Genomic DNA, 13,877 nt, shown 5'->3' with positions numbered 1-13,877 from the left:
GGCTGAGTTTTTGGACTTTTTCAGGCCTGCCATAAAAACTTATATGTAATATGTACTTGTTTATGTGATAATGATAATAAGTACATGTTCTCATACTATTACAATAATAATATCCATAAATTGTCAAATATTCATTTTCATCATGTTTCATAAAAATGGGGTCAAATTGACCCCAATACCACCAACGTAACTATTTTTTTTGCAGGACATTGGAAACATATTTTTGTGCAAATTTCATGTTTACTCTGTTGTACCCTTCAAATGAGGAAAAGTCATGAAACTTGAAGCAAAACAAAAAAAGTGAACCATATATTTTATGATGTTAAACATGGCTTGGGGTCAAATTGACCCCAAGGACAAGATGAGGGTTAATGACAATCAGTGAATTCATGTTAAGTCATAATGATTCATGATATATTAATGGATTAACTAATGCGTAATTCATGCATTAATTCATGCATTAGTTCATGAGAATTCATGTACCCTTATTATAAAGTGTTACCAAGATTCTGTCTCAACCATTTCTGTGGCTGAGACAAAGAGACAAGAGAAAGTATGACATACAGACTATCACTGAACTCTATTAACACTCTGTACCTTTTTTGCAGTTGCAACTCTTTATTTCATTCAGTGACGTTGATGACATACAGTACATTAATCAAACAAGTTGGAAAGTGAATAATTAAAGAATATTCAAAGAATAACTGATATCAGCAAACCTGAATCAGTCCAGTAATACAAGCAGAGCATTATCTTTTTTCAGTACAACTGTTTTGCTATAATAATCCTTAGTGTTTCCATGGTGATCAACACTAACTATTACATCATTAGGTATACACGCACATGATGACAAATAATTAAATCATACACACATCATTCAAAGAATAAAAATTCAAAGACACCGGACTGAAAGGGAAATTGAATATGCTTGCCCATTTTGATCAGGGATGATGGCAATCTGAACAATATCTCCTGACTGGGCAACCCAAACGTTAACAGCAACACCGGGAATCCTCCCCGATGGTCAGGATTAGCCTGATTGGTTCTAACATTTAGAATCCAACTTCACTAGTGAGATAAACATGTACCGGCCAGGTAGGCATTTTGGCGGGGAAAAAAATGATCATAAAACATAACGGAATGTATTGTAGAAATGTATTGGAGTAGAGATAATTAGTCAAAAGTATGCACTGACTATTTATTCTGCTTAAGTAAAGTACAGATATGGAAAATGTACCTAAGTATAATAGTGAAGTATCTGTACTTGGTTACATTCTGCCACTGGTGGGCTTTACACATTTCTTCTTTCTTCTTTATTAAAGCATGATCTGATTCTGGTTCATTGGGCTATTTGGTACTGTGGTTGATACACAGATTCAGGTATCACATGGCTTTTTTTTTTATTCGCACAAAACACTTTCCCGCACCTTATGCACAATGCTACTACTACACAAGAAATGTCTGTACTGAGTGTCAAACAAGACACTCACCACGCCTGTACTGTCTTATGAACAATGCCTGTAGATTAGGTTTTAGACTTTTCAAATGAGTTGCATGGTCATTCATATCACCAATGCGGCTGTGCACTTTCTGGAACTCTCTCACTGCATGGCCACAGATATGTAATCTCAGAGAGTCTTCACCTTCTTCACTCAGTCCCTGATCTTTCATTCTCCTCGCAATTATTTGCAGGAGGTCGCCAATATCTGCATCTTTGTAGCAGGCATTTCTCTGTACTTTCCCAGACACCAAGCTCTCACATTCTACAATGACAGTATCACAAATAGCCTGGACCTGCTGTTGATTTCTACGATTTTTTCCAAGCCACTGTTTTTTCACAGTGAATTTTTCCAATCCACCTTCCTGCAAACTGGACTCAGGAATCACATGTCCAGTCTTTGCCTTAGAATGTAACAACAGCACAGACAGAACACGCTTACAAACATCTTGCACTGGTATCAAATTATTTGACAGGTTATATATAATGACACCCCATAACTTCTCAAATTCACTGTCAAGATCTTCATCAGTTAGAAAAGTTCTATTTGCCCTGCATTTGACCTGCAGGTCTTGAATCTTTCTCTGTATTATGTCTGATGCAATTTTCTTCATAATTTCGAGTCCCTCTCTCGTCTTAATGGGTCTCTTCAAAGAGTGTTCTATTGAAACCTCGGTCTCTCTTCTCAGGCGTCTGACGCTGTTTCTGAAATCTTCTTTGTATTCCTGCACCAACAGAGTATGGCTGTTATTCTTGGCAAAATACTCTTCAAGGTTTTTGTCGATCACCGCCACTTCTTTGTTCAGAGTTACAGCAGCCTCATGTAATATTTCTGCCAATTTGGCTGTTGAAAGATCCTTATCTTTAGGAATGTGTTTTTCTTGCTCACTATGCCAGTTACGCATTGAGTAACGGAAAGACCACACCCATTTATCGAATTCAGCACGTAGTTTGTTGTAAGCGTCAGCAACCATGCTATTCTTGAAATTAAAGACGTCTTTCTCAGATTTCACGGCCTTCCACAAGATGTTTGTCCACTTGTTGAACTCTGTTGCATCACTCATCTCAATGTCATCAGATGTGAATATGTTGTCAAACAATCTCCTCTTGAGCCCATAGACAGCTTCACTGTAGCCAGCATTCACTGGGGCCATCAGTTGACTTCCATTCCAAAGTGCAGGGATGTAGTAGTTGTCTTTGTCAGAATCATGTTGCATCACATCAGAGAACTTTGTGATACCTTCTTTTCTCTCCATTTTACCTGCTACCCGGGTCATCTCATCCAGCTGATCCATCAGCTTCTTCCTGTCTCTCTTGTTGCTCTCATGAGCAGGTATGTCTGGCATGTTCTGATGTACAAACACACATCTGGGCTTCTTCGGAACCTCCTTCATTGTGAAGAAGGCATGGACCACAATCTGCAGAATGTCCTTCATCTCTGTGATGTTCTCCATGGAAATGTTGATGATGGTGATGTCACTGAGTCCTATGACCAGTGTTGCGAGTTCATTGTCGTGTTCGTAGTTTGAGTCTACTGCGGCCAGCTCAGGTGATTTTAAGCCCTCTGTGTTGATAACCATGATGAAGTCAGAGTTGAGCTCAGTTTTGAGTTCCTCAGAGACCTTAATCAGCAGCATGAAGGCTCCTCTGGTGGATGCTGCACTGCTGACTGCAAACTGCACTCCAAACATGGTGTTGAGGAGGGTGGACTTCCCTGTGCCTTGAACTCCCAGCACAGTCAAGACCAGGATCCTACTCTTGGAGTTCACCAGCTGATGGAGCTGAGTCAGGAGCTCTGATATCCACTTCATTGGGATGTTTGTTGTGTCTCCATTGACCAGCTCAATTGGAAACCCATCCAGCAGCATCTGAGCACACAGAGAAGGCAGGTGATGGACTTGCTGTTTAGCTCTTTTGTTTTCAGGATGGGACCAAGCACACTCATAAAGCTGGCCCAGCTCACGTAGGAAGTGCTCAAGACCCAATGTGCAGTTGGACATTTCATCAGTTAATGATGCAGATGCTCCACTGGCCTCTGGTATCCTGTGAGACTGCTTTTTCTGTTGTTCACAATTCTGATGGCAAAGGTTGTCCAACTGAATTTTTAACCACTTAAGGAAATAAAGGCGAACTACTCTTGACTGGGATATCCCTTCTGTGAAGTTGGTCATGGCCTCAGAAACATCTCTCTGGTACTGCTTCTTTCTCAAATCACTAACTTTGTTCTGAAGAAAAGCTCTATACTGTTTTACATCTTGGCCTCTGCCTATCTTTTTCATTCTGTACATTTCGTCCTCTATTTGGCTGATTTCCTTCCACATTTGTCCATGCAAAGGCAACTGTTCCACCTTGAATTTTGCAACGTCTTTAATAGTATTACTAATTGCTTCGGCACATTTTCTGCCCTTCACACACTCGCTGGAGTCCTCATCTACTTGAATACCAGCCTGACGAGCAACATCCGCCATGTCCACCATTCTCATTATGGCTGGTTTCTTTTCAATGACTGCACTCACACAGGTACAAAGGGTCTTCACAAACTCTGCATCATTCTGCCTCTTCTTTATGATCATATGTTTGTCTTTGATGTTGTGTTTTCTGCATGTTTCTTTGAGTGTCTCAAAATTGAAGTTCTTACTTTGAGAGCTGGAGACAAGGAACAGTCTTGCTTTGTTCCTTTCGTTGGTCAACATGCTTAGGTCTCCCTCTAGGTCATCACTGAATATGAACACTGCAGCTGAGGTTTGGCATAGAAAGGAAACGTGGGTCTTAAACAACATACCGTCTCCTCTCAGATTGGCCACAGCTACTGGCTCTGTGTTTCTTTTTCCACAGGGGAGATACCACCAGCTCACTTCAACTAGTCCATCTGAGATTTTCCTGGGCACATCTCCACACTCCATGTTATGATGAACAAATGCATTGTTTTGCTGATACGTATTACTGAGAAGCTTGTTCAGAGTTTGAGATTTGGCTAAACTGCTCTCTCCTAGTCTAACGAAAGACACCATAGGGATGGCTTTTTCCACAATCCTGCCCTCAACAAATGCCTTGTCACTAGCTACAGATTGAGGTCTGAACTTTTTCACCAGATCTCTCATAGCCCACAACATCAACATGCTTTGTTGGGTGCCACAATTAGGCAACACCAAAGGAACAGCAAACTGGCACATAGACATTTTGGAGACAATTTCCTGTTGGAGGAAAGGATCTGCACAATGGAAAAGTGCAGTGATCAGATCTAGAGGATTTAGGGCATCTGATTCATTATTAGCATCAGAGAAACTATGGTCATACTGCTGAGCCTGTACACACCTGATGTTTCTAGCATTAATATTGCCCGACATAAGCCCATTTAGAAATGTCTGTGGTAGTTCTTTCAGATTTTCTGCTGGTTTGTCAGACACTGTATTACTGTTGATCTCCAGGGCTGAGCTGAGTGTGAGCTTCCCTCCATAAAGATCCTTCAGACCCAAAGCAGACAGGAACTCAGGAAGACCAGGGCCTGGGGGTGATGACAGCAGTGTCAGTGACCGGTGTTATCACTATCAACAGACAGACATCCCCTTATTTACAATAGGCACCTAGACTGGGTAAACCCAGCCTGATCTGCCAGTGATTTGGATTTCACCCTGCAGCTATAGTATGGTGATAGCCAGACTAATAGGTACCTACTATATGTGCAATATAACACATCCTTATTAACAGTAGGCTATGAAAACCTATAGTACATGTTCTGGCATGTTTCAGTATGTTTCCTTCATTCGTTTCCTTACCTACTCTGAAGGTTTTGGAGATTGGTTTGCTTCTTTTGCCATTGGTCACCACAGTGGACACTTTGATGGTATAATCTTGACCTGTTTGTAGGTCTGTGACAGTATGATGTGGGTCATCACTGTGAATGGTATTAACGCAAATCTGTTCTCTGAAGAGCTCCAGTAGGTAAGAAACCTGGTCAACTCTGTCGGGCTTGGTCCATACAAGAGAAATACTTGAGGCACCCAGATCCACACTGAGATTCTCTGGTGGAGGAATCTCTGCAAGATAGAAGAGTTAGAGTTAAAAATCTCACCTCTCTCTAGCCATCTTGGTAATGCCGATGGCAGATTACTATGATTGGCTTTTGTTAGACTAAGACATTAGACAATTTTAGACACATTCTTAGATTAGAGTAGAGTAGATTAGATAGGATTCAACTTTATTGTCATTGTGCAGAGTACAAATACAAAGACAACGAAATGCAGTTTGCATCTAACCAGAAGTGCCAAAAAAGCATAAAAGTGCTTATAGGATTAAGTCTTCCAAGATAAGTGATAAAGCGAGGTTTGACATAGCGTTGGCTGGTCATCCTTGCTCAACTCGTTTCACCAACATCAATCCATGATGAATAGGAGCGTCTATGTCAAGCCAGGTGTAAATTATTCAGGATACGTGCGTGTTCTCGTTTTTCCCCCAAATAACTCAAGGTTGTGTGTTGATGGATAATCTGGCCAAGGGGCATGTGTAAATGGTGAAAAGAGGGGGGCCAAGCACAGATCCCTGGGGCACACCATGTTTGACCCTTAGAACTCGACTGACATTAAGTGCGTCAAAAACACCTATTCTGTGTTACATCAAAGATCCTTCATTACTGACAAGATGGAGCAACATACTGCATCTCTATGGAAGCAAAATTCGAATATATCCTGTCTGCTTAAAGAGGCGTGTTGCAAAGACGTCATAGTGGGATATCGATCTCAGTCAGATTGGCAAGCAGTTCAGTTCGAATGTAACGTTACTTTCTAGGTCTGCTTAAAGGGGGATTTCGCCCACCCTCCCCTTTGCGAACACAGAACATGGAAATGGTTGAACATTTGCGCCTCTCGCTCCGCTTTAACCCTCTCTGTTTACATTGCTCTGCAACTATTAGATGTAGTGGGATGAGACCTGTACTGCACCAAAGAGCAGAACTGGGGCTTTTCAATGAGGCTACACACTTGTCTGTATGGTTAAGTGTGAAAATGAAATGAAATCAAATTGCATCATATTTGAATTACTTGTGAACCCGTGATCAGATAAATACGTCATGTCAGATAAATAATATGTCAGATGAAAGAGGAGACAAAGAGCTATCAATTAATATCAAGTACATCCTTATGGGTTATAAAACAGACAAAGTGACCGCAAAATAATAACTTCATATAGCTTGATTTACCTCACGCATTTCTGTGTTTTTGTGGCAAAGTATGTTCATATTCCAATGCCATCAGGTGAAATCCTTGAATTTCCCCTTATGGATTTATAAAGTATCTATCTATCTGGGCCCGTATTCACAAAGCATTTTATCTTACCACTAAGAGTACTCCTAAATCGCGCTAGAAGATTTTAGTTAGGAGTTTTCCCTTAAAAGTTATTCACAAAGCCTTTTAGACCTACTTTTAGTAAGGAGAAACGCCCACTCCTAAACTAAAAGTGAGTCTTCGTTGCTATGGTTGACGTCATTACTCATGCACGAGCTTGATGAAAGTGACCACCTTGATTGGCTGGTGATTATAACGCGGGAATGATGGCAAAAACCTCCCCTACGATGACGAGTTGAGTGACAGGTGTCAGGTCTTAGCTGGTGAGAATGCGTGCGCTATGTCGGACTGTGAAGGATGGAAGATGATGAATAAATGGGTATAGCCTAAATTAATAAAGAGTAGGCTAAAGCAAATAGCCTAGGAGCATAATGAAACACGGACTGGAGCAGTAGCCTATATTTGCAACATGGTTTACATGAATCTGTATGAAAGCACGTAGCCTACATTCGCGAAGAGGATAAACAATTTAATTTGATTTAGCCCTACAAAGACACGTTACATTTAGTTTACATGCAGTGGTGGTTTTTTGATTGTCGGTGGCGTTATTGCATCTCTTAGTTGCAATGCACAACGATTCCCTCGCATGACCTCTCCTGTAACCGCACGGTCATTTCACTACATCGCGACGTGAAATGCCACTAAAAGCGGTTTGTGCATAGGTCTTACTGAGTTAGGAGTCCTCTCGACTTCTTTTAAGCTGTCCTAGACTTAGGAGCTATTTTTAGGCTTAAAATGCTTTGTGAATTACTTTTAGTGAGAAAAATTAGGAGTCCTAAAGTTAGGAGTGACACGCCCATTATTTTTAGGAGTTTCTCCTAAATTCGCCAGTTAGGAGCCACTTTTAGCCCTAAAATTCTTTGTGAATACGTGCCCTGGTTTTGAGATCCTAGGAAATTCCTGCATGGTATCCAATTCAAGACTCATATTGCAACCCAATTAGTTTGACAAAGAAACATGTTTTTGCTTTTACTTTATTCATTGCAATGCAGTAAAAAGGCTTGTAGAAATGTCATTTTTTATCACTAAATAAAAATAGCCATTCATTTATTTATTTCTGTAAGGCACATACAGAAATGAGCTCTTGGTGTTTCCAGCAAAAACAGCTATTCCCCAACAGATCAATATCCAGCTTGATTCATCCTCACTGACTCCAACCAGATCGGCACGTAACTTGGGTGTCATAATTGATGACCAACTTACTTTCTCTGAGCATGTTGCCTCAATTGCAAAGTCATGTCGGTATACCCTGTACAACATTAGGAAGATCAGACCTTATCTGACACAAGATTCCACTCAGCTTCTTGTACAGGCAATGGTTATCTCCAAGCTGGACTACTGTAATTCTCTGTTAGCTGGCCTACCTGCTTGTGTATTAAGACCACTACAGTTGATTCAGAATGCTGCAGCACGACTGGTCTTCAATCAGCCAAAGAGGACACATGTAACCCCTCTCCTAGTTACTCTCCACTGGCTCCCTATAGTAGCCAGAATTAAATTTAAATCTCTCACTCTGGCCTATAGGACACTGACTGGATCTGCTCCCAGCTACTTCAGTTCTTTAATCACGATGTACATTCCCAACCGCCCATTGCGATCTTCTGAGGAGCGTCTATTATGTCGACCAACCATACATGCTAGGTCAAATTGTAGATCCTATTCTTCAGTGGTTCCGTGTTGGTGGAATGAGTTGCCCAGTGCTCTCCGTTCCAGCAACAGCTTTGGATCTTTTAAGAGGGGTCTTAAGGCATATTTATTTAATATGCACTTAGTCCTTTGAGTTTGTGATGTGTTATGGTTTGTATAATGTATTGTTTTGTTATAATTTGTCTATTGATAGAATTTGAAATTTATTTTGCTATTGTCCTTAAATTTAGCCATACCATGCTTTAGTTATTATTATTATATATAATTAACTGAGTGACTTATTTGATTGCTATTCTCATTTCACTGTTTTATTTCTCATTAGGTTAGTGCTTAAAATTATTGTTTTACTGATAATATTACTATTCTCCCTAGTTTGTAATTGTTCACTGTTAATTTAATTTGTATTGTTATTTATTTGTATGTCGCTTTGGACAAAGGCGTCTGCTAAATAACCATAGCCATAGCCATAGCCACATATTTCTGTAAATTGCTCAGCCCCAAAGCCCCCCTCCACCATGGTTCTTATATTGCCAGATTCAGAATATTCTGGCCTACACATACATGAGCTGTCAGCTGAGATACATGTCAAAATATGACTACTTTTGTAGTACGCATTTTGTATTTTTATTATCTAAAAAGGTAGTGGTAAAGGATAATGATCATCATCTTTCTTTATTATTGTTAGCACTTCCTTAAACTAAGCAGCGTCTCCTCGGAGCTGTCATTTCTTAAATGAGCCGCAGCAATTTCAGTTTCAAATGATCTTTTAACGCTAGACAAATGCCTTTATTTTCAACGCGATCACCTTGTACCCAAACCATTTTGAAACGAAGGAGCCATTTGTCCTCCGCTTACTTGCAAGCTCCTTGGTTTGCGGGACTCATGTTTAACCCTGTAGGGGATTTTAAAAAAAGTGACGTGAGCGAAAGGGCGGTGCCGGGGCTGTATGTGTGAGTGGGAGACAGAGTTGCGAAATTGCGTGGCTGTTACAGTAATTTCCTGCATATAAGCCGCATTGTGTATAAGCCGCAGGACAGTGTTTTATGCAAGTTAAAAGAAACAAAACCATATGAACACCATATTAACTGCGCCCCTGTATTAACCTCATAGCTGAAGAAATTTTGCAAAATCAATGTATAAGATGCGGCTAATAGTCGGGAAATTATGGTATTTCAAATAGCGTAGCATATTTTAAACTAATCGTTATTGGTTAACCGGCTCCAACCGGCTAAAGAGGCTCGGTGGTCGGTCAAGAAAATGTGAAGTTTTCGCCACCCCTACATGTACTGTAGATGGGACATGTGACTGAAGAGCTGGGCAGCCACTCTCAGATTTACTGAGGAAAGGGAGATCGGAGATTGGGTAGTTGGGGTCAAAGTCCCTGTTTTTTTGAGGGTTGAGTTGACTGCAGCCGTTTTAAAGCTGGTAGGCACCACTTCACTCTCCACAGTCTTATTTATTACGGTGGCCATTTTATGGCATAAGGTGGGAAGACGTGGTGAGACGTGGTGTAGCATGGGAGAGGAGGGAGTGCAAGACAGCTGAAGCTGCTGGTAGATGATGTCCACCTTGAACCTTGAACCTGCAGCACAGGTCAGACTAAAGAGAACCGATATTTTTCTGTGTTAGCCCCAAAATTCTGGAATTCAGAAATAAGGTTAGCTGATTCTGCAACCTTTTAAATCTCTCCTTAAAACTCACCTATACCATTTTATTCAAGTTTTATTTCCTGTTTTGTCTTTGTCTTCTGTTTTGTCAGTATTTTGTTATTTAAAAAAATAAAAAAAAAAACATACATTTCCTTTATTCTTGCCAACATTGATATGTGATTTATAGTGTTTTTAGATTTTAAATTTTTGTTTTGTTTTTGTTCAGTTTATTCTTTTATATTATGTAAATCACTTTATAACACAATGTCTATAAATAAAGATTATTATTATTATTATTATTATTATTATTATTATTATTATTATTATTATTATTATCGATAATTGATTAATTATTTTTTTACACACCAGGAACTCAACAGACTTAAACTTGACAAAGCACTTCTTCAACAAGTTTTTCCATCATATCCATGCACTCTAGAATCTTTGCTCTTCATTCTTTTATGTAATTTGTTCTTTCGCTCCTCTGGTACCCTTATGTTCCTTCGGTGTTGCTAAGCCAAATCTTGATACTGCTATAGCAACAGCAAGCAACACCCTAGCACCACCCCTGATGGGGGATAGGCTGTATGTGTGTGTATGATTACAGTAATGGGGTGCCAGTTTGGAACAACTTTTAGCCTTACAATTCTTTGTGAATACAGACCCTGGTCTCAAAACAGACAACATTCTCGCAAAGGCCCCACGTACCAGAGCTTCAGTGACTTTGAATCATACAAAGAGGTCATATGAACATCTTTCTCAGATACATTACCTGTCTGTACATGTCCTTGCAAGTATGTGCTCTCGGATCCATCTTCACTGGCGGTGGCCACAGTGAAGTCGTACCTGTGTCCTGGAAGCAGTCCTGTCACCTGTGCCAATAAACACTGCACCGGGATGCTGCGTGGCGCTTGGCCTGGACTAGTCCAGGTGACTTTGTAGAATTGATGGGCAGTAGCGCCCTCTGGTGGGGGCCATTTCAAAGACACGGAGTCTGGCCCCACTGAGAACTGGATCTTTCCAGGTGAACCTGAAAATGTAAAAAGATATATGGTTAGGCCTAAGGTCACTGTAGCTCCGTTTCTAATAAACAAATCCAAAGTGGAGTCTTATAGTTGACGCGTGTTCCTACAAAGTATTGTCTTCCAGTTGTCTTTTGAATGTTTATTGTAATAAATGAATTGCATCCTGGTATCATAACTTTATAATACAGTATACTGTATTCTGAGATGTGGGACTCATCTAATTCTATTGTTCTTAGAGTGACATACACCTTTTTATACATGTACTTACAGTGTACACTATGTAAAGTTACAGTAAATTATACAAAATTAAATTAGAAAACACCAAAATATGTTAGCATTACATTTAAAACTCATATACATGATAGACATCTGGCGCCTACAGTCACTTTAATAGGTTAATTTTCATTTCATGTTGTAAATCTATTCTATTTGTTATCAAAAAATGACAAACTGTACCTTTTTGGCTGGATACACTGGACTGAGTCTGTAAAATGAATGATAAAGCGAGAAATTATCATATTACAGCCACATTACAGAGAGATTCTTAATCTATATGTGTTAGGTGAGGCATTCCTCATTTACACATGACTGATTTGGTTGTTCAGTTGTAGATCAGTTTGGGAAAGATTTTGAGGAATTGAGTCAGGTGTGAACTTTTTTGTCTAAAACTGCAGGCTAGCCTTGAAATCTAGATGCCCCTAGCGGCAGCAAATCTAATTTGGCTGCCGGGACAGTGTAGCAACGCTCCATTGAGCTTAGGAGTTGAGAAACGGAAGAATGACCTGACCAATCACATCGTGTATAGAGTCGATGGGTGGGCTTAACATAATGGTGACTGACATGTGACCAGAAGTTGCGATGGCTCCTGCTACTTGAAAACAAGAAGGTGATTCGTTTAGCGTTATCCTATTGCGTGGAGAGGGAAGGTTACGCATCCTGCTACTTGAAAACAAGATGATGATTCGTTCAGCGTTAATTGCGGAGAGGGAATTTGAAAGACAACTGCTTATCCCACCTATCCGACTGAGCCATGCCTACGGCGAGTTCCCAGGCTGGTCAGGCTAACTGCAGGCAGTTTCAGGCCCAAAAATGGCCCACTTTTTCTATGGTGGTGGAAATTGCAGAGGAACTGAATACTGTCTATGCCAGGTTCATCAATGCAGATCCTGCTGAGGGTTGGATCCCACACAACATGAGCCATTGCTCTGACTCCATCGGTGTGGAGGAGAAGGTTGCCTCCATCTTTACCCGACTCCATTCTAGCGAAGGGTCATTCTGTGTGAAATCATCACACTTTTGTACCGCATCGTCACTGATTTGAATGAAACTGAATGCTGATTCGGATATATACTGTAAGTTATAATAAATAGGTGCCTTTTGATTCCGTGTGTGTCCTCACTTTGGGACCTTTGTCCTAACTTTAAGTGTCCTAGCGGTGGTCACCCTAGTAGAGGTGAAAATATTGCATAGCATGCCTTTAAATGTAGAGCAGGAAAAGAGCACTACAGAGTTATGGTCATGCTTCTTAATTGATTCAAACTTTATTGGCCCAAATCACCCTATTGATTCAAAACAAATGCAATTTCAGTCTCATATAGCAGAGGTTCCCAATTGTTTTGTCTTGTGTACCCCCTGAGTCTTTTTGTAATACCGTCATTACCCCCTCACTCATACTGTATGTGCTGATGATTCTTCTAAAGCAGAACATAACTGATTATTGAATGAAAATAACTTGATTTCATCTCCTTAATTTGAATATGTTTTCAGTCATTTTCTTAACTTTAACTCAAATCATAAAACATAAAAATTAATAATGTGTTAGGCCTACCTTGAAATAAATATGTAATATAATCAAATAAATAAATATGAAATCAAGATAATCAACCAATCTTTGCTATATATGGGCTATATATCTTTATGTCCAAATACACTAAGGACAGGAGCTGTGGTTCTCCACTCACATCTGTCAGTTCATCCAGCTGCAAAACGAACTGACCGGCTACTTTTATTTTCTTAATTTTGTCCTCTTTTTTGTTAATTTTGTTGTTATATTAACAGACATATCGTTGATCCAACGGGATACGGTGTTATTCGATAGGGGAACGTTCTTGAGTCGTGGTACTGCCTTGGTTTCAGTTTGGCCTCTTGCATTTCTAAACAGGCCTTTTTCTGGCTGCAGGTAGCCTAAGCAGCTGTTTTGATTGTGGGATTTTGGCGTGGTTGTGCAACAGACTATTGTCTCCCTAAGGAAACTTATCACACAGCATAATTTATGAAGGGATTATTGTATTGCCTTACTTGCGGAGTGATTATTTGCACCCGGGTGTAAATAGTGGAATGGAGGCATTTTCTTATTTGCACCCAAACCTGAAATCCAACATAGCGGGACCATCTTGGCAGGAGATGGCCAACCTAAATCCTAAATCTAACAAGTTAGGATTATTAAAACAATATTTTAGATGGTAAAGTGGTGCTAAATTTCCATAAACCTTGTTCAGTGAACGGGTAAAGCCGTCCGTTTGTAAGCAAAAGCAAGAAATACGATCTTTCAGTTTGTTTACCGTTACCTAGCAACCATAACACGTTATCCAAAGATTAGTAGTTTCTCATATTCCTTGAGAGGAGAGGAGAGTAGTGCAGTGGATAAGTGTAGGGTTACGACTCTGGAGACCCGGGTTTGATTCTCAACTGAGCCATCGTCATTTTTTTGCATGCCAAT

The 13,877-nt window shown here is 40.1% G+C and overlaps 1 protein-coding gene across 1 annotated transcript; it reads right to left on the bottom strand.

Annotated features, from left to right (window-relative positions):
* Positions 1-498: 498 nt before the first annotated feature.
* On the bottom strand, positions 499-12,416 carry LOC134079028 (up-regulator of cell proliferation-like). Its single transcript, XM_062535193.1, has 6 exons — positions 12,257-12,416; positions 10,906-11,163; positions 5,275-5,535; positions 2,197-5,003; positions 1,644-1,902; positions 499-530 (listed from the first exon to the last, which is right to left on the bottom strand). Exons 1-6 carry the CDS (start codon positions 12,414-12,416, stop codon positions 499-501), a joined length of 3,777 nt encoding a protein of 1,258 aa, XP_062391177.1.
* Between the last annotated feature and the right edge of the window lie 1,461 nt (positions 12,417-13,877).

Source organism: Sardina pilchardus, chromosome 4 (assembly GCF_963854185.1).
Source record: "Sardina pilchardus chromosome 4, fSarPil1.1, whole genome shotgun sequence".
Lineage (NCBI taxonomy): Eukaryota > Metazoa > Chordata > Actinopteri > Clupeiformes > Clupeidae > Sardina > Sardina pilchardus.
The sequence above is the reverse complement of the archived record's forward strand: the minus strand, read 5'-3'. Positions and strand labels throughout refer to the sequence as shown.

What these genes read in the sequence shown, in the direction of transcription:
- LOC134079028 (XM_062535193.1), bottom strand. Translation starts at nt 12,416, where the DNA reads ATGGAGTCGGGTAAAGATGGAGGCAACCTTCTCCTCCACACCGATGGA. An exon ending in TTTCCACCACCATAGAAAAA is followed by an intron (nt 11,164 to 12,256) that starts GTGGGCCATTTT and finishes TTACATTTTCAG; the next exon opens with GTTCACCTGGAAAGATCCAG. An exon ending in TCAGGGACTGAGTGAAGAAG is followed by an intron (nt 531 to 1,643) that starts GTGAAGACTCTC and finishes TCTTTGTCTCAG; the next exon opens with CCACAGAAATGGTTGAGACA.